The sequence below is a fragment of the Echinops telfairi genome, unplaced genomic scaffold (assembly GCF_000313985.2).
Source record: "Echinops telfairi isolate 266 unplaced genomic scaffold, ASM31398v2 ScPeMD7_7425;HRSCAF=8463, whole genome shotgun sequence".
Lineage (NCBI taxonomy): Eukaryota > Metazoa > Chordata > Mammalia > Afrosoricida > Tenrecidae > Echinops > Echinops telfairi.
This window is the reverse complement of record NW_022111325.1, coordinates 3,347,070-3,375,039: the sequence shown is the minus strand read 5'-3', so window position 1 is coordinate 3,375,039 and position 27,970 is coordinate 3,347,070. Positions and strand designations below refer to the sequence as shown.

The window sequence follows — 27,970 nt, the reverse complement described above, 5'->3', positions numbered from 1 at the left end:
ACGGGTCTCCACGAGATCAGGAAGAATTATCCCCAAGCCAGATTTTCCCAGAGCTGATGGCATTGTCCCGGAAACATGGATTGGTGAGGCTGGGTGAGGGGCAGGAACATGGGGGGCAGTAGGAGGGAGGAGACTGTAGCTGGGAAGTCCTTATGCCCGCCCCTTTTCCTCCGGCCCAATAGATGGCCCCAAAGACACATCAGTGGAAGATGCTCTTGAAAGAACCTATGTGCCCCGTCTGAAGACCCTGGAGGAGGAGGTGATGGAGGCAATGGGGATCCAGGAGACCCGGAAACACAAGAAAGTCTACTGGTATTGAGCCGGGGGCAGGAGATGCTCCCCTACTTCTGGCTTCACCTGGAGGCTGGGACCACCTCTTCTCCAGACCCCAATAAAGAGCTGTGAGTCATCTTCTGCGTGCACTGCTGTCTTCTGGTAGACTGGCATCCCCACCCCTAGCGTACCCCGAGTTTAGGGTTTGATGGAAGCATCTAATGTGGCAGACTGGATGGAAGTCAGGAAGCCTTCAGAAGGGGTCCCCAGGGCAGGGTTCCCTTTGTGGAGATGTCAGAGTAAGGAGGTACTGCCTCAAAGCCCCACCAGGGAGGCCCGAGGGCTGAGGGTGTCAGACTCCACTGTCAACCTCCACCGGACCTCAGGAGGGAGATTGCTTGTTTTTTTCAAAGTACACAGAAATGGGAGAGGAATAAAGATTTCTGTTTTTTAATAAATTAAAAATAAATCCTTACACAATATATACTCTACACACAGAGGGAAGAGAGGGTGGGAAACTGAAGCCCCGTGGGGACCAAATTCCCAGGGAGGATGAGGGTGCTGGTTCTCTTCTGGGTGAGGTGGTGTGGCACGGGCAGGCCCCCCACCAGGGCCCACCACCCCCTGCCGCTGGGGGGCTTCAGAAGGGCCAGAGAAGAGGAGTGTCCTTCCTTCCTGGGCTTTGTCAGCTGTCTTCAGTCTCCAGGGCGGAGAAGGCCTGCCCCAGGGGTGTCTTGGTGGCCACCAGGACTAGGTTTCTGGGAGAGAGTTCAGGGCTGAAGAGAGGCAGGAGCTCCGCATGGAAGCCTGGGAGAAAGGCAGGGCTGGTCAGAAGCCACTTCCCAGTGCAGCCCTTGGCCCCTCTTCCCCAGGGCGTGGGCCCAGGAAGACTGATCTCTGGAAGGGGAATCTCCTCCGTGCTCGTGCTCTCGCTGCAGACTCAGCCTGGGGGGCCACTGGTGACTGAGGCCAATGCCGGAGGAATTTCTTAAAAGTCCCCCATTCCCTTTGCACTGGCAGTGCTGCAGGGTCACAGAACAAGGAACCTGCCCGCGGAGGCCTTGCTCACCCTGCTCCTGGAGGTAGAGAAGACGGTCCAGCAGAATCAGCGTCTCCACCAGGGGGGCCAGCAGCAGGGCCAGGCTGAAGAAGGCCACCACCCGGTGCTCCTGGGCCTGGTGGGCCTGAAGGGCAGCCACGTTCAGGGGCAACTGGGGGTCCAGGCCCACTCGCCGCAGCCCCCGCTGCACGTACCTGCAGAACCAGCCATGGATGGCATGCCGGTTGGGTGAAGGGTCCCCCCTCCAGTTTTGTTTAATTAGCTACATGAATAACAAACATATTTTTAAATAAATGTCCCTGGCTGTGAATGACCCAGAAAGTTCCTCCAGCCAATTCTGTTGGATGACAGGTACGTATGTAGCGTTTTAGAACCTTCGATGGACTCTTCTGACCGAGGAGTGCCAGCGCCACTTTGAGGAACCTCCTAGTCCTAAGACTGAGACCTTGACCTAGCGCTGGCGATCTGCCTATGCTCCCCCTCCCCCCGAAACACGCGCACACGCTGTCTCCCTGAACCTTACTCTTCAATCTTGAGCTCGTGGACCCTGGGGATCCCCTGCACGCCTGGCCGACGGAGCTTGGGCTGGGCGCCGCGGATGACGGCCTCCAGTGCCGCCCGGTAGCAGTGGGTGCGGAGGCCTGGGCCTGCCTTCCGGAGCCGCTCCGCGTACTCCTCCAGGGCGTGGCAGGCCCCCTCCCGCAACCTGTAGGGCAGTTCGCAGCCAGGCAGCCCCGCCACCCAGTGGCTCAGGGGGTAGCCGCCAGGGTCGCTCAGCTTCATGTAGCAGCAGCCCACGGAGGCCAGGGCTGCCACTTCGGGGCAGCGGCAGAAGTGCCGCAGCAAGGCCACGCTCAGATCCCCACAGGCGTGGAGGCCTGTCAGCAGCAGGCGGGCGGCCCCTCCTGGAGGTGGGGGTTCCAGGGGCAGCAGCAGCTCTTCACACAGAGCTGTGGGGTCTACCCACTTAACCACGTGGCGTGGGGGGTGGCGAGGGCCGGCGTGGACCACCTGTGGAGGCAGGAAAGGACACGGGCAGGTGGGAAATTGTTTGCTGATACCACCTCGGTCGCAGAAAGGGCTCTGCCGCCTATGTTCCTTCCCAAAGAGCGAATTGGAGTGGAACAGCCCGTGGTGGCTTCCCAGAGCTGTGGAGGTTACTTTGTAACCTGGAAAGTGCCTTCAAGATGGGGTGAGGCTTTGGAGAAGGGACAACAGAAATAAGGGCCTTGCCATCAGGGTCCGAGACGCCAGCCCAGCAGGCCCTGCTCCTGCAGTCTTGGCTGCGGACAGGGGGCACACCTGTGGGGCCCGCCTCTGCTGCTTCTCCAAGGCCTGCAGGAGCTCCTGGTCCAGGCGCTGGGCTCTCTCCACCAGTCTCTGGTCCCCCTCGATGCTCTTCACCGACAGCCCCAGCCCCAGAGACATGAAGCGGGAGAGATGACCCTGGAGTCATGGGGGCGGGGCAGACGGGGCAGACACTGCCGGTCAGCAGCTCACCCTCCGGAGCAGTGGCCTGCACACGCGCTTGGGTGCCAGACCCCACTCAAAAAAATACCAAGCTCACTGCCATCGAGTCAATTCTGACTCATAGCACCCCCCATAGGACAAGGCAGGGCTGCCCTGTGGGTCTCCACAACTGGACTTCTTTACAGGAGTGGAAAGCCTCGTCTCTCTCCCAAGGAGAGGCTGGTGTTTTCAAACTGCTAACCTGGTGGCTAGCAACCCAATGCAACACAGCTATGCGACCGAGCCCCGCAGAAAGTTTACATTATGCCCGACCGACGTGGTCCCAACCTCTCCTCCACGCCTGCCTCCTGGGCCTGCCATCTCTCCCCCCATTGTTCTAGGACCGTGACTCAAGCCAACAGTACGCGAGGGCTCTGGCTCACCTGGCCCGAGCCCACGTCCACAACCTGGGTGCAGCCTGTGAGGTCACGCAGCTTCTTCACCAACTGAAAGAGGAGGGAGCAAAGGTCTTTGGGCCATTGTTCCCTGATTCCTGGGATAAACACCCCAGATGGGGTGGGGGGATGAGGACTGGAGGATGGTAGAGAGGGGGAGCCATGGGGTGGGGTGGGGTGTGTCAACTATGGAAACCAACCTGAGGGGGGAGGGGAGGGAGGGTGGTGACACAGGTTCAGGTCGCAGGTGTCCTGCTCCCCCCCAGAGCAGGGAGGGGACGTGAGGGGAGTGAGGCAGGGGCCCAGCAAGAAGATGAAGAGACAATACCGGCACTGAGACTCGATTAGCAGTTATTCTGCCGAGCGGGGCCTTTGATCCTGCATGTGAGGGCGGGGGCACACTGCATGTACCCCTCGGACTGACAGCCTCTATGGGTTCCCAGACCCAACCTCTCCCCCCCAGATGTGTCCTCACCTCTCCCAGCCTCCGGATCTCATGCTGCTTCTTGGGCCTGACATGCTTCCGGAACAGAGGTGGGAGTCGGGAGCTCTGGCTGGGGTTCTCCAAGAACTCGGAAGGAGTCTGGAAGCCAGGTGTCCGGGTGAAAGCCAGGGCACAGGCTGTGGCCTTCAGGGCCAGCAGAGTGAGTGGCCACACCGACCTGTACCTGAGATAGGCCGGCCAGGCCTCTGATGAAATCCCATCAGATCCTCAGGGCACCAGCTAACAACCCCCGAGGGCCCAGGAAACCCTGCCGAGCCCTTGGGCAAGGGGCTCAGCGCTTCAGTCCACAGGCCAGGGCCCCTCTGACCCCTACCTGACCGCTTCCCCTTCTGCAGGCATGCCCAGGAGCAGCGTGGCCAGCTGGGGCGGGCTCAGTCTATCCAGGGCCTCCTGCCACGAGCCAGGGAGTGTGCCCCACAGGTTGTCCGTGAAAAACTCCTGCAGGAGAGGGGAAGAGGCACTCAGGGCACTACCACCCCCCCTACCCTTCTCACCCCTTCCTACATCCCACCTTGTTGCCCACCCATCCCGGCAACGACAAGTGCTGTCACTCACGGGCCTGTAAGCACCCCTACTCGGCTGTCACCCCTTGCTTAGTCTCCCTCGGTGGCTGACCTCCTTCCTTGATGTCCAGCGAGAATCCTGAGCTCGCCTCTCCTTTTAGAACCGGGGAACCCCCCCCCCCCCGCCATGTGTCTCTCTTCTCCACTCAACCCAACTTCTTAAAGGCAAGGTGGGTTTTCTTCTCGGCCCTGACTGTCGTTATTAACACCAGTGGGTTACCATGGCGCAAGCCCGCCCTTCTGTCTGCACAGCCCTCGGGGATGTCTGTTGTTCCTTCGCTCAGCACAATGCTGGAGCTGGGATTACCCAGAGTCGCCCTCCTGGTGTACTGGGTTACGTGTTGGGCTGCTAACCTAAAGGTCAGAGGTTCAAACCCACCAGCTGCTCCCCGGAGGAAAACAGATACGGCTGTCTGCTCTGGTCAAGAGTCCATCTTGGAAACCCACTGGGGCTGCTCCACTAGGAAGGGCAGGGTCCCTGAGAGCAGGAGTGTGTGCTTGCGCTTTGAGGGATGACGTACCAAGAAGAGGCTGTAACAGTGAGCCAGACACACGAGATTCCTTCCTAGCTGAGCTGACATTACAATGATAATGTTAATCTAGAAACTAGGAAACATTAGTGAATTGCAATGTAATGGAGAGTATCATGAGCAGGAATCAGGCATGTCCAGAAAACACAGGTATTAGCAAACATTTGTGTGATACTTTAATATGCCAGGCACTGGGCTAACCAGGTGACATGCACTTTCTTTTTTAATTAATCATAATCATTTTATTGGGGGCTCTTACAGCTTTTAAAACAATCCACACATCCATTGTGTCATGCACACTTGTATATATGTTGCCATCATCCTTTTCAAACTTTCTCCTTGAACCCCTGGTATCAGCTAATTTTTTCCCTCCCACCCTTGATAAATTATAAATTACTATTATTTTTACATCTTACACAATCTGCTGTCTCCCTTGTTTGTTGTTTGTCACCCTGGGTGGGTAGGTGGGGTTCCACATCAATCATTATGATTGGGTCCCCATTCTCCTCCCACCTTTCCCCTACCCTCATGGTATCGCTACTCCCATTATTGTTCCTGAGGGGGTTATCTGTCCTGGAATCTGAGTGTCCAGAACTCTTATCTGTACCAAGATACATGCTCTGGTCTAGCCAGATTTGTAATGTAGAACTGGAATCAAGAATTGGGTGGGGAGAGGAAGCATTAAAGAACTAGAGGAATGTTGTGTTTCATCGGTGCTATACTGTACCCTGGTTGGCTCATCCCTTCCTTGTGACCCTTCTGTAAAGGTATGTCCAAATGTCTACAGATGGGCTTTGAGTCTCCACTCTGCCCTCCCCCTCATTCACATCAGTATAATTGTTTTGGGTCTTCTGATGCCTGATACCTGATCCTGTCGACACCTCATGATCACCCAGGCTGGTGTGCTTCTTCTATGTGGGCTTTATTGCTTCCCTGCTAGATGGCCACTTGTTTAATTTTAAGCCTTTAAGACCTGCTATAACTTTTGATAACCGGGCACCATCAGCTTTCTTCACACTTTTACTTATGCACCCATTTGTCTTCAGTGATCCTGTCAGGAAGGTGAGCATCACAGAAGGCCAGGTTATTAGAGCAAAGTGTTCTTATGTTCAGGGTGTACTTGAGTAGAGGCCCAATATTTGTCTGCTACCTTAATACTTTAAAAAAAAAATCATTTTATTGGGGGCTCGTACAATTCTTATCATGATCCACACATACATCCATTGTGTCAAGCACATTTGTTGTCATCCTCATTCTCAAAACATTTGCTTTCTACTTGAGCCCTTGATATCAGCTCCTCTACTTTAATACTTAACATATATGTACATAGATCTATGTCCACATTGTTATATATATTTACATATGTGTGTGCCTGTAATTATACCTCTGTAAATGTCCTTTGCCTCTTCTATGTCCTTTTACTTTCCTCGTGTCCCACTGTCATGTTTGACCTTCATTCAGCTCTCAGTAATTCCTCTCGGCGACACTGCACTTGATCAAACCCCACCAGACGTTCTACACTCTACTCACCATGGATTTTTAGATCACTTGTTGTTCCCTTGTCCCTAGGTTTGTTGGCTCCCCCCTTCCCTTCTCCCATCTCCCCCTGTCCCATGGTTCCCCCAGAACCACTGGTCCCATTGTTTTCCCCCTGGGATTGTTTTTCCTATCTTGTATAGATAGACATTAAAAAAAAAAAAAAAAAAAAGCCTCTATAGTTTCAGGTCTGTCTGTTGACCTTTAGGAATGTTTTCCAATCAGGTTTGTTGAGGTGCCAAAAGCCCTGCCTCTGATGTCCATTTTTGGAGCTCCTCAGGGACTTCAGTGCTTTGCTCCACTTGCTGCTATGCTGCATGCCCTTCGAGTTTAGCCCCAGTGGGGAGTGGGGGTGTCAGACCCGGCACAATTCCCACACAGTAGCTCCAGTGTTGTCCCCATAGTGCTATGGGTCAGTGAGGGACCACCGTGTCTCATGATGGGGCCGGCCCTACTGGTCTTCTCTGTGCATTGGCTGCTCCAAGCAGGAATATCATCCTCAGGGCTTGTGGACCAGGTTGTGGTCCCTCCCCCCTGCCCCCCCTTCCCTCTTAGTTTGCTCCCCTGTGTTCTGAGCAGACCCGCCCCTTTCCCTGAGCTGTAGCTTCAGTGCTGTCCTCTGTAGTGTATTCTTCTGGGGAGGGAGTCCAGGTAGCTGGGATTGGGGTCAGCCCTTCAGCCCTCTCTATGTGACATGCATTTTCAATCGTCAAAACAAAATGAAACAAAACAAAACAAAACACCCAATAGTCCTCCTGCCATCCAGTTAATTCTGACTCATAGCGACCCTATTACCCATTTTACAGATGAGGAGGAAACTGAGGCACAGGAATGCATTAACTTGCCCAAATGGAAAAGCTAGTAAGTAGCAGAGCTGGGATCTGAAACCCGTTTGACCCTGGTGCCCTTGCTCTACACCATCCTGTCCTTGGCTTTGTTGTGGAGGGCAAGTTTTCCAGGTAGAGCAGGCAGTATAAAGGCCAGGCGCCAGCCGTATTTTTGAAAGGTCACTAGGCCAGGGCAGGAGGCACAGGGAATGCGGGAGAGGATGGAGCGTGATGGGGTGAGGAGCTGCAGAGGCTAGATCACGCAGGGCTCTACAGGCTAGCATTTAGGCAGCTCCATCTGTCTGCTCTGTGAATTGCTGGTGGAGCACTGAAAGCCAGAGCAGGCAGGAAGCTGGTGGAAGTAGGCCAGGGAAGAACTGGTGGGGGCTTGGACCAGGGCGGAAGCAGTGGAGATGGAGAAAAGTAGATCTACTTGTTATCTATTCTGAAGGTAGAGCTACTAAGACCTGCTGAAGGCCTGGATCGTGGACCAGTGAAGGAGGATGCTGTCTGATTTGGGGTGTGCAATAACCGTTACCCATGATCTCATTTACTCTTCAAAGTGATCTTTCAGAGAGCTATCCATTGAACGTCTGAGATCCAGCCGAGGAAATGGGGCTAGGTATATATCGAATCAAAATGCCTAGAGCAGAGCCAGCAGGGGAGGTGGGGCTCTAGTGTGTCTGAGTCCAAAGCCAGCACTGTCCACTGCACCACAACCGTGCACCACAACACCAAGCACCAACCACTATATATGGTCACGGAAAACTACCTGGGACCTGCCACGACCACTTATTCAGACAAGTTTGGTGGAGGGAACACCTTCGCATCTCCCCTCTAGAGGAGTTAAGCATGGCTGCTGCCTGGCTCCCACATTCTTGGACTTTATTATCCTGAATCTGGGAAGGTTTGAAAAACCTAGGTATTAGAAATACCAATGTCAGCTGGGGAAAAAAAAAAGGGTGGAGAGGACACCCCACACACACACCAGTGATAACAAGACTGAAGCTTTGATTCTATAACAAATGCTGCTGGCAAAAACAGACAACCATTTGCAGGAAAGTGAGACGGGCGAGGGCAATCCCTCAAGCCATACACAAAATGAACTCCAGATGGATGGAAAATCCAAATCACACAGCCGTGGAAGAAGCAAGGGGACAAAGCCAGGCTCCCACTTCATGGCAAAAAGACGATCCAGTGTAGCTAACAACGTACACAATCAAGTGTAATGAAAAATGCACCAACAGCTCAGGATAGACTAGGTAACTGAGGCCTCCTGACCATTAAACACTTAAGCTCAGCAAAAGATTCCACAAAGAGCGAGGAGGGGCCTTACAGACCGGGAAACCATACTGGCAATGGAGAGTCTGATCACGAAAATGTATAGAAAAGTTCAACCCCCCAGCAACACGGACAAACAAGCCAATTGAAAACTGAGCACAGGACGCGAACATACACTTGATCCCAGAAGATGTTCAGGTAGCTAATGAAGACATGAAGAGACATTAGTCGTGGAGAGCTGCCAATGAGAGAGCCACCATGAGATGTCATCACATGCAGCAGGGATGACACTCATCAGTAAGCGCAGGGTTCTGGGAAGATTGGAAATCTTATACACTGCTGACGGGATGATAAAATGGGATAATCACTCTGGTGAAAAATGGTCTGGTGCTGCCTTAAAAGCTAGAAAGAGAAATACCATGTGATTAAGCAATCCCACCCCTGGGTATATACTAATTCTAGAGACCAAAGAGCCGTGGTGACACGGATGGGCATACGTACATGCATGTGCAATGCTGAATTATTCCTAATAGGGAAAACATGTCAACAACCTGGAATGCCCGTCAGTGGAGGAAAGGATAAACCCTTGGCACATACAGACACCACAATGATGAAGAAGATGACGACTCCGGGAAATCATCTCACAACCTGATGAGTCTGGAGGACCGTCTGCTGAACAGCTTTGCAGACAGAGAGAAGTGTCCTTTGAAGGTTACCTACCTGGGATGGGAGGGAACAAAGGAGAATCACACAACGGACAGCAGCCCTAGGAGAATTCCGGTGAAGGGAAAGGCAACACATGTGACGAAGGCACAGGAAGACACCGAGGTGTGCATAAAGGGGGACACATAGAATACCACGTCACTCGCTCGTGTAACCCTGCCACAGTAATAACCACCATTGGTGAGTGGGTACAGAGGTGAATATGTATGCTAAATAGGTGTGGGAGGTTGTGCAGAAGCATGCGCACATGCACATACAGGTTCGGTGGTGGGTATTTCTACATGCATGTTTGTATGCGTTGCACACATGTTCACATATATGTTGCTGTTAGGTGCCATCGAGTCAGTTCCAACCCACAGTGACCCTATGGGCCACAGAACGAAACGCTGCCCGGTCCTGCACCGTCCTCACAATTGTTCCTAAGCCTGAGCCCATGGTTGCAGCCACTGTGTTCAGCCATCTTGTTGAGGGCCTGCCTCTTTTTCACGTTTTCATATCTAGATCTACAAATTCATATATGTGAAGGAGATTTAAAATGTTCATGAAAAAATACCATCCAAAAAAAAATACCATTCTCTTTTAATTCCATCCCCCCCCACCAACATTTTGAAGCCTCTTTGTCTAAGAGAACATATAGGGGCATAGTTACGGAAGCATCATAGGGATAACCAAACTACTCGCAGGACTGAGCAGTTGGGCATGAAGGCTAAGGACGACAATCTCGGCTCACTTGGCTTAACAAGGTCCATGCAAATAAGGTTTGACCACTTCGTTGGTGAGCAGTGTCTGGGGTTTCAAAAGTTCCAAGTGGCCATCAAAGATACTATTAGTTTTTTCCCTAATGGATCATAAGTTCTCTGGACTAATTACTTCCTTGAGTCTTTGGTGTTCTTTCAGAAGACTAATGACCCAATGAAACCACAGCCTCCCCTAGCCTGATACCAGAACTACATAATGCCCAGCTACCATGCTAATGCTCTAACCAGCACCACGGTAGAAGGTCCTGGTTAGAAATGGTGCAAAATGTAGAACAAAATCCAGTTCATAAAACAAAGACCAGTCTTATCAAGTCTGAGAGAGGCTGGCAGAGCCCTGAGACTGTTTCCCTAAGGTAGGTACCCTTCCAACGTGGCACTGAAGTTCCACCTTTCAGCACAACAATAACCAACCAAACCCACTGCCACTGAGTAGCTTCCGAAGCTGTCAATTTTGGCTGGAGCTGAGAATCTCATCTTTCTCTCTCAGAGCAGCCGGTTTGTTTGAACTGCCAACCTTGCAGTTAGCCCACAGCTTATCTGACAGCACCGCAGGCCTCCTTAAAAAAAAAACAACAACCCAGAAAACTCCCTGCTATCTGACCAATGCCAACTTAGGGCAACCCGACAAGAGCAGAACTGCCCCTGTGAGCTTCAAAGACCAGCTAGTTACAGGAGTAGAAAGCCTCATCTTTTTCCATGCGGAGTGCCTGGTGGTTTTAAACTGCTGACCCTGTGGTTAGCAGCCCAATGCTTAACAACTACACCACCAGGCCTCCTTACATCCAAATCAGAGACTGGTACAAAAAATGGTCAGTCACACCTGGAGGCATGTGCTCCACCGAACTGCAGGAGACCGCGGGGGCACCTCTTGCTGCAAAGCAGAGAGGCATAAGCAGTGACGGGCTGGGGAAACGGGATGGATGGGAAACCAGGGTGGAAATGGGGAGAGCTCCGACGTATTGAGAGGATTACAATCAATGTCGCGGAGCAACCTGTATGAACGTTTGAATGGAAAACGAATTTGCTCTGTAAACTTTCCCCTAAAAGCAAGCTACAAGGTTTGTTTTCTAAAAGGCCGAGACCAGTAGAAAACAGACCCGAGACCAACTCTCCAGATGCCCTTCCTGGGCACCTAGGCAGCTACACGATCAACATTTGCCCCGGAAGCACCCCACCGACACCCCTGTGGGCTCACGATGATGTAGGCATCCAGGATGGAACGGTAGAGGGCCAGGACACGGGTGAGGTTCACAGCTAGCTGCCTCCGTTCCTCCAGAGAGAGGCCGCGGCCCGAGATGCCGGGCATCTCCGGGCCCAGCTGTGGAGAGGGACGCGAGACGGCGGCGAGGGAACGCCGGCCACTACCACGTGGATTTAGGCCCCATGCTGGGCTCGGCTCCGCACCAGCCTCGGGTCCGGCGCCGGGTGCAGCCTGCCGCCAGCTCACATTCTGCCGTAGAAGAAATGAAGCGTCCAGCTGACGTCACAGTGTCAGCGTCAGAGGCAAGTGGGCGCGGCGACAGCGTAATGACGTCACAGAGGCGAGGCGTTACCTGGCCACGCCCACAAAGGGAGGACCAAGCGGTAGATCCCGCCTCTTCCGGTACACGCTCCTCCTCTCCCGGAAGCCCAGGCTCTCTGGCACACCTCAGTTCTTGTTTGTGGGGGCTTCCTTACACTTTCGAGTTGTACCTCCACGGGGCTAGAGGGGCCGGGGAGCGCATCCCACCCCCGCCCCCTCCCACGCCGCCGCCGCCGCCGCCGCCGCTGCCGATCCTCACGCACTCCGAATCCCTGGCCTCGCTCCCGGAGGTCGGGGCGCTGCGGGCGCGCGGGCGCCGGCCCCCGGTGCGTTCCAACCCGCGCGCCTGCCGTCCCCGGCCTCGGCGATGCGCGCCGATTTCCGCATCCGGCTCCGGACGCTTCCGCCCTTAGCGGAGCCTGTCTAGGAGGTATGCTAGCGCGGGGCCCCCTCGGGATGGTTTCCGCGGCGGGAACTGTCAAAGTGTCCTCCCCTGGAGCCTGGTTTCCGCCCACACGCCTGCTAACGGGTGGCGTCAAGGGTTCTTTGATAGGAGAAGGAAGGATTAGCTGAGGTCCGTGTGAAGATAACAACCCCTGCCTGGCGCCCAAGGGAACGTGCCCCTGAGCCTGCCCCTCTATTCCTGGGGCCTGCTCTGGGATAGCTGGGTAATCGAGAGGTCATCTAGGCCTGGTGGTTCCCTGCTTTACACGCTATTTGGACGTTCCCTATGTGGGCGAAGCTTTGTAAAGCTCACCTATTATTCCCGCTGCCCTGGTGGCGGAGCCGATGTCTCCTTGGGCTGCTAACCGCAGACAGCAATTCGGAACCACCAGCCACTCCTCGGAGCAAAGAGGCTTTCTGTGCCCGCAGAAATCCACAGAGGCAGTTCTGTCCTGCTCAATAGGATCCCTGTAAGTTGGGGTCGACTGAGTGGCGGTGAGTTTGGTTTGGTTTCTGGAGTCTAGCTCTCCAGACGAGAGTTTAAGCTATGCCAGGTCTTCCAAAAGACGGGGAATGACTTCCCTAAGGCCATGTAGTTAGTGAATCCTGGGGCACGGGCTTCCCTAGAATCCAGGTCTCCCGGCTCAGCCCAGCCATCATTTCATCCTGCATAGCTCTGATGGCTAACTCACCTCCCTTGTGTGCTGTTGAAGCTCTGTGGTTTCTCATTTCTTCCAGGCCCCCGTGGGCCGAATTATCAGCATCACTCTCTTCTCCAGGCTGTCCTCCAAACCCCTCCGATGCTGGTCCACGGGATTCAGCCAAGGATGAGTCCCTCATTCACCTCTCATCTGTAAGTTCTGCCCCAACCGCTCTCCCAGCACCCACTGCCCTCATGTCTACCTTACTCCTCAACCTCGATTTTGGGGAACCTCCTCCTCGAAAGACTTCAGAGGGCAATTCCAAGCACCGGCGCTTTGTCAAGAAGCGGCGGCTCTTGGAACGGAAAGGCATTCTGAATAAGAAGAAGCAGCCCTCCAGCAAGGTGCCTAAGTTGCACGTAGACCCTCCAAAGGAAGAGGAGACTCCGCAGGTGGATGGCACTTGGAGCGCCCTTCCTCCCCCCAAAAGGAGAAAGACCGCTGCCTCTGGCAGCGGAGCCGAGCGGGCCCTGGAGAGGAAAGCTGGAGTGCCTTGGCTGACCCCTGCCCCTGCACAGAAGGGCAGTTCCCTTGCGGCTCCAGTGGACTTGCTGGGAGAGTTTCAGAGTGCCCTCCCAAAGGTGAAGAGCCACCTAGCTTTCTCCCAGAAGAACGCCTCACAGAAATCCACTCACACACACCCCGAGAGTGCGTCTGGAGGGTCTCAGGAGAAGCCCAGGAAGATGGTGGCGGTTGACTGTGAGATGGTGGGCACAGGGCCCAAGGGGCATGTCAGTTCCTTGGCTCGATGTAGCATCGTTAACTATGATGGTGACGTGCTGTACGATGAGTACATCCTGCCCCCCTGCCGCATCGTGGACTACCGAACCAGGTGGAGTGGGATCCGGAAGCAGCACATGGTGAATGCTACACCCTTCAAGATTGCCCAGAGCCAGGTAAGGGGCCTAGGGCATCCAACTGAGTTAGCAAGGCAGGTGAGGCCAGAGGGCCAAGTCATTTTTGTCAGTAAAGACTATCTCAGCTTGGGAAGGCAGCAGAGGACTCTAGGAGAAGGGGAGATGATGGAGAAGGCTTTTGTTGGGGTGCCGTGTGACGAAAGGCTGCAGCATTAGAATTAGCTGGTGTAGCAGACTTCCTCCAGGGACGTGAGGCTGCTGACTGGTGACCTCACCCACCCGAGTGAGATGCTTCCTGACCCCGCGCCATCCCCATGAGTGCTGGGGCGCTTACACTTGCTCCGCATCTGGGCAACTGCATAGAGAGATGCAGAGATGTGGGAGTCTGCCTCCAGAAACAACAGTCAGCCGGGAAACCGGACCGAGCACGGTGGGGCTGAGGGCCACCAGGAAAGCCGCTCCATAGAGTTAACGGGTCTAGTGGCAAAATGGTTATGCATCGGGCTGCTAACTGCAAGGTCAGGAGCCACTCTGGCAGCGGTTCTCAACCTGTGGGTCGCGACCCCTTTGGGGGTCGAACCACCCTTTCACAGGGGGCACCCCATTCATAACAGTAACAAAATTATGGTTATGAAGTAGCAATGAAAATAATGTTATGGTTGGGGGGTCATCACACATCAGGAACTGTATGAAAGGGTGGCGGCATGGGGGAGGTTGAGAACCACTGCTGGGGAGAAGTCAAGGCTTTCTCCTGCAGTCAGTCTTAGAAACCCCCAGGGACTCTTCTACCCTGCCCTACAGGGTCTCTGTGAGTCAGGCTCGACCTGGGGGTGGTGAGTTGGGGTGGTTTTGTCTTGTTTTGTAGGGTTAGAGCCTCGGATTGAGAGTGGAGAGTTGGAGAAAGTTTCCTAGCCTGAGGAAAGAAAGAAGGTTTCCTGCACTCTGTTTCTGAAACACGACGACATTTGGCTTCGGGACTAGTCTAGTGTGGCCCTGACGCCTGACCAGCCAGTCAGTGCACCAGTTGGTGGCTGAATAGTAGTAGACAGAAGGAACTGGACTGTTAGGTGTAACTGGCCAGGTGGCCTGTGGTGAAAGAGATGGCAGAGCCCTCTGCTGGATACTGAGAGCATCACAAATGAACAGGGCAGAGGCTGGGGAGCTTACTGACCCCGAAAGGCCTCCAGAGGGCACACTTGGTCTGCTTTTTGTCATTTAGGCTCCGCGGTCTTTGCCATTTCTGGACACGCTTTTTCTAGGAATTCTTAATAAGCCAGCACAGTCCTGGGGGAGGCTCAGTGGCCCAAGTTTTGAGAAGGACTTGGAAGGAAAATCTCCCCCGTAGGGAGCACAGTGTAAGCGTGCACCATGTGCTCAGGATAAAGGACATGTAAGTGGTTGACAGTGGACTCTAGGTGGTCGGCGGCAACAGAATAGCTGGTTGGTGGCGCTGTGTCCAGTATGCACCATAAAGCACTTGCACGGTGCTCAGTCCCAGGTATTGGGCTGAGTGCATCCAGCTGGGTCTGGCCCCTTGAGGGGCCCAGCACTCATTCCAGGACAGTGTCCATTGCCCACACCCTGTTTGGAACCCACTTGTGGGAATGATTGCCGTCACAGGTAGTGTCACCTCATTCCTGCACTCCGTTTCTGAAACACGACAACGATGACGACATTTGGCTTCGGGACTAGTCTAGTGTGGCCCTGGCGCCTGACCAGCCAGTCAGTGCACTGTGGTGGTGAGCAGGGGTCTCTAGGGCTGGCGTTTGGGTCACGCAGGTGTGGGATCTGGTCATGGCCCTCCGAGGCTCAGTCCAGAAGTGGTTCTTCTGTGGCTTACAAACCCTTTGAGAATTTGATGAAAGCACAGGTCTCTGAAACACCAATATCCATCTATGCATATAATTTAGAATCCCCAGTCCCTTCCTGGAGCTCCTCTTTGCCTCCGGATTATACGTCCAAGGCCAGTGTCATGAGACTGGCTAGAGCCTTCTGGTGGCCACGTAGCCACATTTCAGAGCTGTGTGACTTCGGGCATGGTTCAGCCACTGGAGTGGACATTTGCAGGAAAATAGCAGGTGGCACTGCGAGTCCAGTCAGGGTCACACGTTGGAAATTTCCAGGATGAGCTTTTCGGACATGGGAGCTTCACGGGTTGAGTCCACCCCACCTTTTCTTTGGCCCCGACTTCAGATCTTGAAGATACTCGCAGGGAAGGTCGTGGTGGGGCATGCCATCCACAATGACTTCAAAGCCCTGCAGTACTTCCACCCCAAGGCTCTCACCCGAGATACCTCCCACATCCCCCTCCTCAACCAGAAGGCCGGCTGTCCAGAGAATATCACCGTGTCTCTGAAGCGTCTCACCCAGAAGCTGCTGAACCGGGACATTCAGGTAAGCGGCTGCCCAGTCTCTGCCTCGTTGCTGCCTGGCCCCGGAGTTGGCTGGGTGTAGAGACCCAGGTGGGCTGTTCTGGTGGGAAGAGCTCCGGGCCGGTCTTCTCTCCCTTTCCGTGAGTCAGGAATAGGGATGCCAGCTCAATACGGCACAGTGCTTTCTGGGAACTAAATGAGGTGCCAACCCAAAGGGTACTTCGGAGAAAGAGGGACACAGAAACCTTAGGTGGATAAACAACCTTGAGTAAGAAAGGAGGATATTGGGGGTGGGGTGGGGCAGGGACCTGTGGGGCGGTCAAGGAAGGATGGCCTGCTTGGCGGGAGGGTGTGGACATAGGGGCTTCCCAAAGCTTGTGGGCAAATTTCCATCATCTTGTCATTCCCGTCTCTCAAGAACTTTTCTGACCCAGAAAGGACACCGAGACCCATCAAGGGACAGGGCAGGGGGAGGACCCCTCGGCCCGGGGCTTCAGGGGAGCGTGTCCTGAGCAGATGGTTTTCCTTCAGCAGCTCGTCTTGTGGTGGTGGTGGTGGTGGTGGTGGTATGGGGCGGGGATGTGGATTTCAGGCTGCCCTCTAGCAGCCTCCTCCCCCTCCCTCCCAGGTTTCCCATCCCACTGGCCCTCACATCTCCCCCACCCCCTTCCTGAGCCCCTTCCCTGGCAGAGGCTGACCTTCTGCTCTCACATGGTTGGTTGACCTAAGGAGGGCCTACCTCCCTGATGGTATTGCCCAGTCTGTTGTTTGACTGAAAGTTGAGCCCCAGGGGCTCAAGAGGCTTATTTAAAGAAGGGATTTCAGTTGGGGTGGGGTGGGGTGGCAGGTTGGGGTGCGATAAGACTGGAGATGTCCAGTCAGAGAAGCTTTGTAACAGTTGGAGACCATCACAGGGAAGGCTGCCTTGAAACTAATTCCTCCCAGGCTTTTTAAAAAAGAGGGTGACCTCCTGCTGTCTTTTATCTGTGCTTGGGAGGGCGTACCTTCCCTGTGTTGGATTTCCATGTTGTAGACCCACGTCAGCCTTTATAGACCCCCAGACCCCAGGAGCCAAAAGCCAAGAGCTCTTGGGAGGAAGCAGCTGAAAGAAGACACTCGGGCATTTGACCTGTGGTGAACCATCTCCACAGAATATAGACAAATTGTCAAAGGATAGAAGTAATCACAAGAAGTAATACCACCGAAATTACATGATAGGCCAGGCCTTGCCAGAGTCCAAGCTTTGCAGCCCACTAACTACAGAAGCAGCGTGTGTGTGTGTGTGTGTGTGTGTGTGTGTGTGAGAGAGAGAGAGAGAGAGAGAGAGAGAGAGGAATAGAAACAAGGGCCAGAGAATGCCTGGTTGCTTCACCCTCTTCTCTTCGTCCCTGGTCCAGGTTGGAAAAAGTGGCCATTCCTCCGTGGAAGACGCCCAGGCCACCATGGAGCTGTATAAGCTGGTTGAAGTCGAGTGGGAACAACACCTGGCTCAGAATCCCCCCAAAGACTAGGAGCAGCGGGAACGTTAGTGATGTGGGAGGCAGAAGCAGCACCTCGGCAGAGAGACAGACGGCTCTGCCAGCTCCACACCTGGGTGGGCTGGGCATGCTCCCCAGACTTAATATCCTTTGAAACCTCACCTCCGGTGCTGTGTTCTGTGTCTGGTGAAGTGGCCCGTGCAGGTGGGAGCCGTGCGTGTCACACGCCAGCCTACACTGTTTACCTCTTGGATGGTGCTAACCACAGGTCCCAGGGTGCTTTGCTCCAGTCAAGCCTTTTGACTATTCACGGGGCAGGGCGTACCGGAAATGTCATTTCCCCAACTGCCTTATTTCTAGGGTAGCCATATGTCCCAAGCTGATGCCTCTTGTCCCTGAGTAGTTACCTGCACCGTCTCCCTCCGAGGTCCCAGGTTTGGGTGACGAATTAATTGGGTGGCACATCCGGAGCACAGAGGCAGCGCTCTCAGCTCAGGGTCTCCTCCTGGCCCCTGGCCCATGCTGCTGTTCTTCCCGCTGTGGCTTCCCAGGGCCCATCCCTGCGAGGCCGGTTCTCCTTGGGACTGCAAGCAGTAGAGGTCAGCATAGTGCAGCGCACAGACACCAGCCCCTCTCGCTTAAGAAAGCAAGCTCTTCCGAAGGGTGCATTCCAGTCAGGTCCCTCTCTAAGGTTAAAAATGAATTTAAAGTATTTTAAGGGTTCTTAGTCATCTTTTTACCTTGCTGAAGCAAGCCTCTAGAAACTTATTCCTTTGATAAATTTTTATAATAGGACCGCAATTGTGTGATGTTGCATTTTTACTGGCATGTGTAGTAGCTTTGGTCACGGGTCTTCTATGGGACGTAATCCTGTAAGGGGGTCCATGGAGTCTCTGGGTGGCACTGACTGAAGTCTTTGTCTTCTGAACTTTCCAGAAGCACTGCCCAAGCCTTTATGTGTAACCCCTGTGCTCTGGTGCATTGTGGGGGACCATCCTCCACAACCGAATGGGTCCTAAGGGGCGGTACTGTAATTGAAGGGTAAATTAAGGAGACATCAGACAAGACATGCAGGTACTCACTTCTTCCGATGACAGGATTGAGAAAGAGGAAATGTATTCTCAACAGGCTTACATAATCTGGGACATGCAGGCTACATCATACACGCACATAACAGGCAGGGGACATGGCATTATTACGGGGGATGCCGTGGGAAATAACTTTTAGTTAGGAGAATGTGACAGACTTATCTCCAACCCACAAACGTGAAGGCCTCCCTCCGCGAGTCTCGGCCTCCCAGACTCCTTAAATATGAGTGTGGAGAATTTGCATACGCTCTTCCCAGTTCTCACTTTCCCACAGTGCATTGTCCTCGTCCCTACCACGACCCGGTGCACACACCCAGAGTGACACCCCACGCCACACAAACACCCGCACACAAGAGCGTTGTGCAATGAGAATGAATCAGAGGGACTGCGGAGGATGGCAGGCACTTGGTGACACCACCCTGGCTGTAGGTGAGTCACTGCTCTGGCCTGGTGTCCAGGCTCCCTGCTCGCTGTTGGGAGAGAGTGCAGGTTCCGTGTAACATCAGGACTCGGCCCCGTGGAGTAGCTGGTCGGCTTCCAGGGCCAGTCACGGTTCCGGCTGTGTACGGAGGCACTTCCTGCAGACAGACCAGACCCCAAACATGGCCTCGCCACCGCCAGGCCATGCACCTCACGGTCTGCTGGCCCGGGCAGCGCTGAGCACGTTGGTTCCCAACATGCATTGTTCATGACTGCTCACAAAGAGGTGCCACATTCCGACCCAGAAGTGGGAGTGCAGCGAAAGCACACTCTCTCCAGTTGTTCGCAGTCCAGCAGGAAGACAACTGGAAACGTCTAGGTTGGGTTCTGTTCTTAGGTCCCTGTTGGCTGAAACAACCTGGCTTTGTGGCCCTTGGTAAAGACCCAGCTGGCTTCATGCTCCACCCGACCCTCACCCTACACTCCCATCAGGAAAGGCACCTGGCCTCACGGTTCACGTAGAGTGCTCAGCCTTGCCTTCACTCACCGAGAACTGGGAGACCAGAGCAGCCCTGCCAGCCCAGCGGGCCTTACTGTTCCCTCAGTGCACTTTCTGGTCAGAGCCCAGCCCACTTCGGAAGGGACCTTGGAGGGCCCCAAGGTTCCCCCGGCTTCTCCACCTGCTGCTGGCTGAGCACCACTGCGTGTTCTGTCTGGGTGAAGTGGAGGGGCAGCGGGGAAGAGGCAAGATGGACAAGGTGGATTGGCACAGTGGCTGCCACGGTGGACTGGAACATCGCATTGGGAGGCTGGCGCAGGGCGGGGCGGTGTTTCGTTCTGTGGTACCGAGTCGCTGTGGGTCGGAACCCACTCCGCAGCCTCACCTCACCAGATGTTACTGTCTGAATCTGGCTTTGTCTTCCAGGGAAGGTACTCTATGTGCACAGAACACAATCTCTTGCTAATCACCATTCTTTCCCCCAGCACAATTATGTTTTCTAACGCTGAGAGACCCCCTGCTGCAGGTGAGAAGGGGAAGGGCAAAGGGTGTGAGAACCAGCCCCCTGGCTCTGGCTCTGGACCTCCTCAGGCTATCTGAACCTCCTTTCACAGGCTGTCTCTCTCTCTCTCTCTCTTTCTCTCTCTCTGGCCAGGGACTGGAGATTTCAGTGATCACCTCCCCGCCCTCCCGTTTCCACCCTTTAGAGCAATTCTCAATCTGTGGTTCGTGACCCCTTTGGGCGTCAAATGACCCTCTCACAGGGGTTGGGTTGCCTGGTTCATCACAGTAGCAAAATTACAGTGAGGAAGCAGCAACCAAAATAACGTTATGGTTGGCGGGATCACCACCACATGAGGAACTGTATGAAAGGTTCACAGCACGAGGAAGGTTGAGAACCACTGCCTTAGGACCACCGAGCCATAGAAGGCTCCCAGGAGGACCGATTCGATAATTAGTTGTAACAAATGAAGACACTGAACGACAGGGAAGCTCAACAATCCTGTAATTATGCACCTGCCCTAGGGCACATTAGCCCAAGTTCAAGTGGAGAGAGGCAAACCCTCAGCCACATCCAGGTGCATCCGTGATCCCCCACACTTTCACTTAGTCTCTTGCTACCCAACAGCTGGCGGATTAGCAGCAAGTCACCTGGGATTAAGACTGGGTTCCAGCTTTCCTTTTTTGCCATTGACTAAATTTGTGACTAGGCGGAGCAGCGGCATCCTGGGAATCTTTCTAACCTGCAGGCTTCACTGGATAGTTGCAACTGTTTGCTGAGCACTCCTTTGAGCTAGGAGCCCCTTAGGGCAGTGGTTCTCAGCCCTCCTCATGCCGCAACCCTTTCATACAGTTCCTTGTGTTGTGACCCCCCCACCATAAAATTATTTCCATTGCTACTTAATAACTAATTTTTAAAAATGCTTTTATTGGGGGCTTTTACGCCTTATCACAATCCATACATTCATCCAGTGCGTCACGTACACTTGTACATATGCCGCCATCATTTTCAAAGCATTCTCTTCCCACTTGAGCCTCTGATATCAGCTCCCCATTTCTTTCTCTCCCCTCCCCACCCTCCCTTATGAACCCTTGATAAGTTATAATTATTTTCATATCTTACATCGCCCATAACTAATTTTGCTGCTGTTATGAATCAGGTGACCCCTGTGAAAGGGACGTTTGACCCCCAAAAGGGTCTCGACCCGCAGTTTGAGAACTGCTGCCTTAGGGGATGCACGTGGTGAAGTGGTTGGCGACTAACCAAAAGGTTTGGCCATTACGACCCACCAGAGTGGTTGGAAGAGAGGCCTGGCAGTCATCTTAGAAGAACTCCGCCTCCGAGACCCAGTGGGGCACTCAGGCTGCCATGAGCAGGAATCAGTCTGATGGCAAGTGGGTTTGGCTGCTTGGCTTCCTCTGTGAAGCCCTTTCTGTGGATCGCCTCATTCTCTGTGAGGGAGGTGGTATTAACTCACAGCTGAGAGTGAGGCTGACGGAAGGGAAGAAGCCATCCAGGTGAACCAGCTGGAAGGAAGTTGGTGATGCTGCCATTCGGACCTGCCAGGTCTGCCTACCTTAACCACTGCCCTGCTCTGCTGTTAGCACATCCAAGTGGCACCTGGAGAGATTTGGAACCCTTCCACCCAAATATTTCCTAAGCACCTGCTTTGTGCTAGCTGGGAGGAAAACGGACCCTTGTCTCTGCCCCTTCTTTGCTTGCAAGCACCCTGAAGAAGGGAAAGCAGTAAACTAATCTCAGCGCCCGGGGTACCCATCAAGTGCTGTCCAGAGTCACTGATAGGAGTGGCATGCGATCAGATTTTGATTACAGAAAGATGACGCTGGATTAGAGGAGACCAGGAGAGGAGTGAGTCTACTGAGATAAATTGAATGGGCCAATGGCGTGGGAAGATGCTGAAGAGTATCAGGGGGATGTTAGAATCAATAGTCCTTAGAGGTCAGGGCAAGGGGGTAAAGACTTTGTTTTTTGGATTCGGTTAAGTAGGTTGTAGTGGTGCCATTTGCCAAGATGAAGAGGGGGATGAGGGGAAGATGGGCTAGTGGATTTTGATTGAGTTGATTTTGAGCTGCCTGAAGATTGTTTTTTTTTTTTTTTTTTTAAGAGAGTGAGTGTGAGAGAGTGAGTGAGTGAGAGGGTGAGTGAGATGGTGAGTCAGTGAGAGAGTGATTGAGTGAGTGAGTGAGTGAGTTAGAGAGTGAGTGAATGAGAGAGTGAGTGAATCAGTGAATGAGAGTGAGTGAGTGAGTGAGTGAGCGAATGAGAGGGTGTGAGAGTGAATGAGAGGGAGAGAGTGAGTGAATTAGAGTGAGTGAGTGTGAGTGAGTGAATGAGATTGAATGAGTGAGTGAGTGATTGAGAGAGTGAGTGAGTGAGTGGTGAGTGAGTGAGTGAGAGAGTGAGTGAGTGAGTCTGCCTGAAGATTCTTGAGATACCAAGTCAGCAGGTGGATAACCAAAGTGGAGCTTAATGGAGTAAAGAGACCTGGGCCTGGAAATAGGCTTAGGGCACACAGTGTAACAATGGACAGAAGCCTGGATTGGGATGCCGCCGTCCTGGGAGGGTATAGAAGAAGAAAAGAAGGTCAGGATCAGAATCTTGGGAAATACCAGGACGTACAGGCTGCTGGTGGGAAAAGAGCTCTCTAAGAGAGCTACCAGGTAGGTAAGAAGAAAACCGAGGAGACTGGGACGGAGGAGAGCTGCTGCAGCAGGCAGTGCCCCTCATCTGTCCGGAGCGGGGAAAGAGGTTGAATAAATTAGAGTTAAGAAAGGAGAGCGTGGGTGTGCGTGGCTCTGAAGGGATGCAGATGAAGGCAACTCCAAGGAGAGAGATATAAATTAGATGCTGAGGGATGGTGTCGGTCTAGGGCAGGGTAGCCGGGAGGGAGGTGAATGCCCTAATAGGTCCCCAAAGAGTAGGGGAGATGGCTTCCCAGGCTTAGCCTTTGTCAGCACAGGGCCACCTTGTCTTCTGGGACAGAAAGGAGAGTGAGGGCAGTGCAAGGGGTATGGCCTTTTTGCGTCATGGTCTTGCAAGAGCCACCAAATAAGGTGGGGCTATGCAAACGAGGTGCTGTGGCCTACCAAGGGGACTGGACAGCTTGCTAATAATGCAATTACAAACATACGAAAAATGCATATAAGGCACATGACACCCTTAGAGGGATAGGAGCATGCAAATAAGGTGTATGGAACTTTACTGAGGGGCTGGTCAGTTTTTCCATCCTGCTAGACTCAAAATGAGCCAACCCAGGGGCTGGCAGAGGCAGAGAGCAAAGCTCAGAATGCAGTGTGTATGTCCTTTGGCCTCAGGATCCCTGTAGTGAGAAACTCTTGGGCCCAGGAGAGAGCTGTAATACCAAAGCGTATGGGAGAACCAGTGGTAAAGAAGTAACAGACCAGTGTGAGACAGCACAGTGGGCTTGCTGGTTGAGTGGGTGCTTCCAAGCACTTGGCGAAATTAGATTTGCTGACCCACAGAGCTAGAGAGCTGGGCACCTTGGGAACATAGCTAATTGGTGGAATAGGGTGCCTCTGATCACTTATCTGGTAGCGTTAAAGAGGTTTGCGAAGCTTGCCAGAGCAGGGCAGGGCTAGGCTGGCTCAAGTGGCTGCTTATAAGGACAGCTGACTGAAAAACTACCCTGAGTTGTTTCTTTTTGTTTTTTAACCTTTTCTGTTTTTTTATGTTAAGCCAAGTCCAGACTTTATTCAGAGAGCCTTCGTTTGACCCAATGCCCGGTCTTTGTCCCAGGCTGCCTCTCAGGACACCAGGTTACATCATGCATAAGCATGTCCTTGCAGGCACCCACCCACCTCGGCTGGGCGGTTTCTCAGATGTCCCTTGGTTTAGATAATCCTGGTGGGGGCGGGGGTGGGGGTGGTCCAGGTCTGTTTTTCTCATCATGAGACAAGTCAGGGTTATCAGGAGACTACCCCAGAGGTGAAGTGCCGTTTTCACCACATCATGTCCAGGGAACGTTGCAACAGGAGTTATGACACCTGACTGAGGAGGTGTGTGTCAGGTCTCTCCATCCTTCCTCTCACAACCCTACAGTTTTACATCACAGGTAGAAAAGCGGCCCCTCCTCCCACTTACTTCCTGCACAGCCATCAGTTCGGGTTCACAAGCAGGTCTCTCAGCCTTCAGCCGCCCACAGCCTCACTCGCTGCCCTCCCAGGGCTATAGCCCCAGGTGGAGTTGGGCCCTGTGGGGTCTCAGGGCCGGGCTAGAAAGAGGAGCTGCTGGGTGCCTTCAAACTCTCCTCCAGCTCCATTGCCCCCCGGGGGATTGCAGCCCGGATGGCATCCTGGATGCTGTGTAGGCCCCACTGGGTCCTCAGCAGAGCATCGTCCAGCGTGAAGAGGCTGTCTCTCGTGCGCCCCACTTGGGAACAGACTGCGGCGGTCTTCAGCTCCCGGCCGATCTCATGCACCAGCTTCCAGAGCTGCTTCTGAGTCTCATGCATGTACCGAACCTCTAAGAGGAATTTGAGGGGTGCAAAGTGGAGGCACTGGATGCTGGTGATCTGCATGGGGGACTTGTCCATGGGCTGGATGAAGCTGCTCACAGCCATCTCGTAGGCCTCCTGGGTCTTCAGGTCGAGGTTAGAGTACATCACCAGGGCCTTCTGATGGGAGCCTTGGATCATTGCCAGGATTCGGTCCAGCTTCTCTCTGGTCACGTGGTCAAACGTCATCTTCTCCACCAGCTGACCATCTGCACCAAAGTCCTCTGTGGCTCTGCCCAGGAGGCCCCGCACTGTGTAACCCTTGGTGAGATAAGCGTTGTACATGTCGGTGAGGAGCCTGCATCCCTGTCCCACACCGAGCACAGAACCCCAGAAGCCTCCGCATCCAGCTGGTGTCCAACACCAACCTTCAGACTGGTGAACTGTGGTCCGCACACCAGAGGACGGTTGATAAGGCTGGGCACACTACTGGCTGTGAGGGTCAGTTCCTTCTCCTCACTGCCTTCCATGGGGCCCAGGAGGAAGCGAACAAGCTGTTCTGGGGCAGGCGGCGTCCCAGCATTGAGACCTTTCAAAAGCTGCGTCTCCACGGTGTCTCACAGGAGCTTCCAGTTTAGCCCAGAGGGCTTGTACGTCTCAAATGAGCCCATGCAGTCGAGCCAGGCCAGCAGACCTCATTCGTGAAGCCCACGGCCCAATCGTTTTATTAGGGGCTCATTTAACTCTGATCACAATCCATACATACATAAATTGTATAAAGCACATTTGTACATTCATTGCCCTCATCATTCTCAAAACATTTGCTCTCCATCCAAGCCCCTGGCATCTGTTCCTCATTTTCCCCCTCCCTCCCCGCTCCCCACTCCCTCATGAACCTTTGATAATTTATAAATTATTATTTTGTCATATCTTGCACTGCCCAACGTCTCCCTTCACCCACTTTTCTGTTGTCCATCCCCCAGGGAGGAGGTTATATGTAGATCCTTGTAATCGGTTCCCCCTTTCCAACCCCCCCTCCCTCTACCCTCCCAGTATCGCCACTCACACCACTGGTCCTGAAGGGATCATCCACCCTGGATTCCCTGTGTTTTCAGTTCCTATCTGTACCAGTGTACATCCTCTGGTCTAGCCAGACTTGCAAGGTAGAATTCGTGTCATGATAGTGGGTGGGGGGGGCATTTAGGAACTAGAGGAACGTTGTATGTTTCATCGTTGCCAAATTGCACCCTGACTGGCATCTCCTCCCCAAGACCCTTCCGTAAGGGGATGTCCAGTGGCCTACAAATGGGCTTTGGGTCTCCACTCCGCACTCCCCCCTCATTCACAATGATAGGACTTTTTGTTCTGATCCCTGAGTTGTTTCTGATCCTGAGTTGTAACCTGTTATAGTTTACCTAAGAACCCATTAATCATGACTATTGTCTCAGTTCTGCGTCACCGTCACTGTTGTAACAAGTTATGGAACCCAGCAGACAAGTACAGAGTGCTGTCAACAGAAAGATGGTGTCAGAATTGGTTTAAAAAAAAAAACTTTGGCGAGAGGAAGTGTGTCAGACTTCTGTTTCACAAGGAATAAGCCTTGTGCTGCCGCTGATGCTGACTCTCCCTCCTGGGATGTCAGAGGACGTCAGAGCCTCCCCACCATCCCCCACCAGTTTTTGTTTTTAACAAGAAGCCACTGGCAAGACTGGGAGAGCAAAAGACCAAGAGCATGAGGTCGGACTGCTGAGCAAGGTTGCAGTTCCCACCAGTCCCTCCCCCATAGCATCACAAGGCAGCACAAACAGAGGAGGAGCGTTACCATGGTGAAGGGTGCACAGGCTGCAACAGGAGGACACGGGGTGGTCCTAGAGAGGCCGAAATGCGATGCCAGGAGTGGGGAACTGGCAGGGGACTCAATGGAGGCCCCCAGGTTGCTGCCGCAATGGGAGCCGAGGAAGACTGGGCCCTCGGGCTCCATCTGCAGCAGACAAGAGGTCAGGAGATGGACGAGGGACTTGGCATGAGCCTCAGCTCAGCATGGGCTGAGGAGTTATTTGAAAGGGGGATGGGGTGGAGGCACAGGTCAAACCAGTGAGCAGTAGGCATAGTTCTGAGTCCACCCAGCAAGTGTCTATAAGCTCAGCCAAGGCTGGGGCATTACTTATTTCAAAGTACCCGTCTGATGCACAAAAGAGACGATTAAATCCCCAACAGACAAGAACCAGAGGAAACTCACTGCCATCGAGCTGCATAGACTCAGAGTGACCCTATAGCACAGGGTAGGTCTGCCCCTGTGAGGTTCCCAGATGGCAACTCTTCATGGGAGTCGAAAGCCTCGTATTTCTTCCGTGGAGCTGCTGGGGGGTTCGAACTGCTGACCTTGTAGTGTAGCCACTGGGCCACCAGGGCTCCTCTAACAAATGAGAGGAGGCAGAATTCCATATGCCCCATTGAGTAGTTGCTCAGCTTCGGCTGAAGACTTGTTCATTTATGTTTCATTCGGTCGTTCAAATCTTTACTGAGCTCCAACGCTGTTGGAGGCCTGTGAGGCTTAGAGAGGCTTTCTTCCTCGTGGGGAGTAATCAATGAGGGAGGGGGAATCGATCAAGTATGCTTTTTGAGAGGGCTGCAAACCGTCTGTGGGAAAGTGGGATGAAAAGTTCTTGGACTTTTCAGAAGTCCCCTCGTCCGTGTACGGTACCTGTGGATGAAGGGATAAGTGTCATGGAGCGTCACCGCCTGGCCCCTGACCTTAGTGACCTACTGCAAAGGCTTTGTTCCACGTTCCCCCATCGCTTAGCTGTGGTGATGGGCTGACTTTGTTTCTTCTCTTTTCTTCTTTAATATGCATGGGTCTTGCCTCCTAGAGGACAATGAACACTTGAGAATGGAATTTGGTTTCGCCTGGGAGAGGATTATGGTGCTTGTCTGTCCATGACAGATTCTTCAGGAAACCGCTCTCTCTCTCTCTCTCTCTCTCTCTCCCCCTCTCCTACAACCTCTGCATTACATATCCCCTCTCAAAGGATGCGCAGGGTTGACCGGTGGGTGAAAGCACAGCTTTGAAACCGGAAGTACAGGTAAAAGCCCTTGCAATGCGGTGGGCTCTGGGTAAGCTCCATTATGTCCCACAGGAGGCCAGGGGCCTTACCTGGGACTCCTGACAGCAGAACACCAGGAGCATAAACTGTCTGGCACCCCAAGGCCAGAGGCAGCTTCCCCAAGGCCAGGCCCTTCACCGGGTGGATCCTGCTCAGTTACTTCTTTGGAAAGTTTCCATGAGAAGAATCCAGACCATACCCAGAGGAGGAAGCAGGCAGGCAGGCTGGCCCTGCACAGGGTGGTAGGAGAGGGCCAGGGCGCCCACACCCAGGCAGCTAATCCGGCCTGGCATCACTGGGGCTGGGGCAGGGACCCGGGTGGGGGCCTGGCTGGCTGAGTGGATAGAATTGGGAAGGTTTTCAGCGGGAGAAGAGGGTGGAGCTGGGTGTGGGGGAGCAGCGGGGCCAGGACTGGGAAAGGGCAGAGTTGCTGTGGCTTCCTGCTGGGATGAGGATACCTTCACCCCCTGCTCCCCAGTCCTATCCAGCCCCAGCCTTACTTGACCACAAGGCAGGGTTGTTCTTCTAGTCCCGGGATCCACCCCTGGG

The 27,970-nt window shown here is 53.7% G+C and overlaps 2 protein-coding genes, 1 long non-coding RNA gene and 1 pseudogene across 9 annotated transcripts; 2 read left to right on the top strand and 2 right to left on the bottom strand.

Moving 5' to 3' along the window:
- On the top strand, positions 1 to 409 carry LOC123522630. Its single transcript, XR_006680868.1, has 2 exons — positions 1 to 83; positions 183 to 409. It is a non-coding gene; the product is annotated as an uncharacterized LOC123522630 (long non-coding RNA).
- Positions 410 to 707: 298 nt separating this feature from the next.
- METTL25B (methyltransferase like 25B) lies at positions 708 to 11,561 on the bottom strand. Of its 7 annotated transcripts, none has more exons than XM_045298491.1 (9): positions 11,156 to 11,243; positions 8,981 to 9,199; positions 4,056 to 4,180; positions 3,566 to 3,905; positions 3,226 to 3,288; positions 2,636 to 2,779; positions 1,857 to 2,344; positions 1,343 to 1,527; positions 708 to 1,080 (listed from the first exon to the last, which is right to left on the bottom strand). In XM_045298491.1, exons 2-9 carry the CDS (start codon positions 8,984 to 8,986, stop codon positions 959 to 961), a joined length of 1,473 nt encoding a protein of 490 aa, XP_045154426.1. In that variant the 5' UTR covers positions 8,987 to 9,199; positions 11,156 to 11,243; the 3' UTR covers positions 708 to 958. The 7 variants fall into 7 exon arrangements, with proteins under 7 accessions (XP_045154426.1, XP_045154427.1, XP_045154424.1 ...); XM_045298492.1 differs by having other exon boundaries at positions 9,077 to 9,199; XM_045298489.1 differs by lacking the exon at positions 8,981 to 9,199 and having other exon boundaries at positions 3,566 to 3,899; positions 11,156 to 11,561.
- Positions 11,562 to 11,831: 270 nt separating this feature from the next.
- ISG20L2 (interferon stimulated exonuclease gene 20 like 2) lies at positions 11,832 to 18,129 on the top strand. The gene is made up of 4 exons (XM_004714715.2): positions 11,832 to 11,912; positions 12,706 to 13,523; positions 15,678 to 15,878; positions 17,254 to 18,129. Exons 2-4 carry the CDS (start codon positions 12,822 to 12,824, stop codon positions 17,365 to 17,367), a joined length of 1,017 nt encoding a protein of 338 aa, XP_004714772.1. The 5' UTR covers positions 11,832 to 11,912; positions 12,706 to 12,821; the 3' UTR covers positions 17,368 to 18,129.
- Positions 18,130 to 24,095: 5,966 nt separating this feature from the next.
- On the bottom strand, positions 24,096 to 25,016 carry LOC101646208 (annotated as a pseudogene).
- Between the last annotated feature and the right edge of the window lie 2,954 nt (positions 25,017 to 27,970).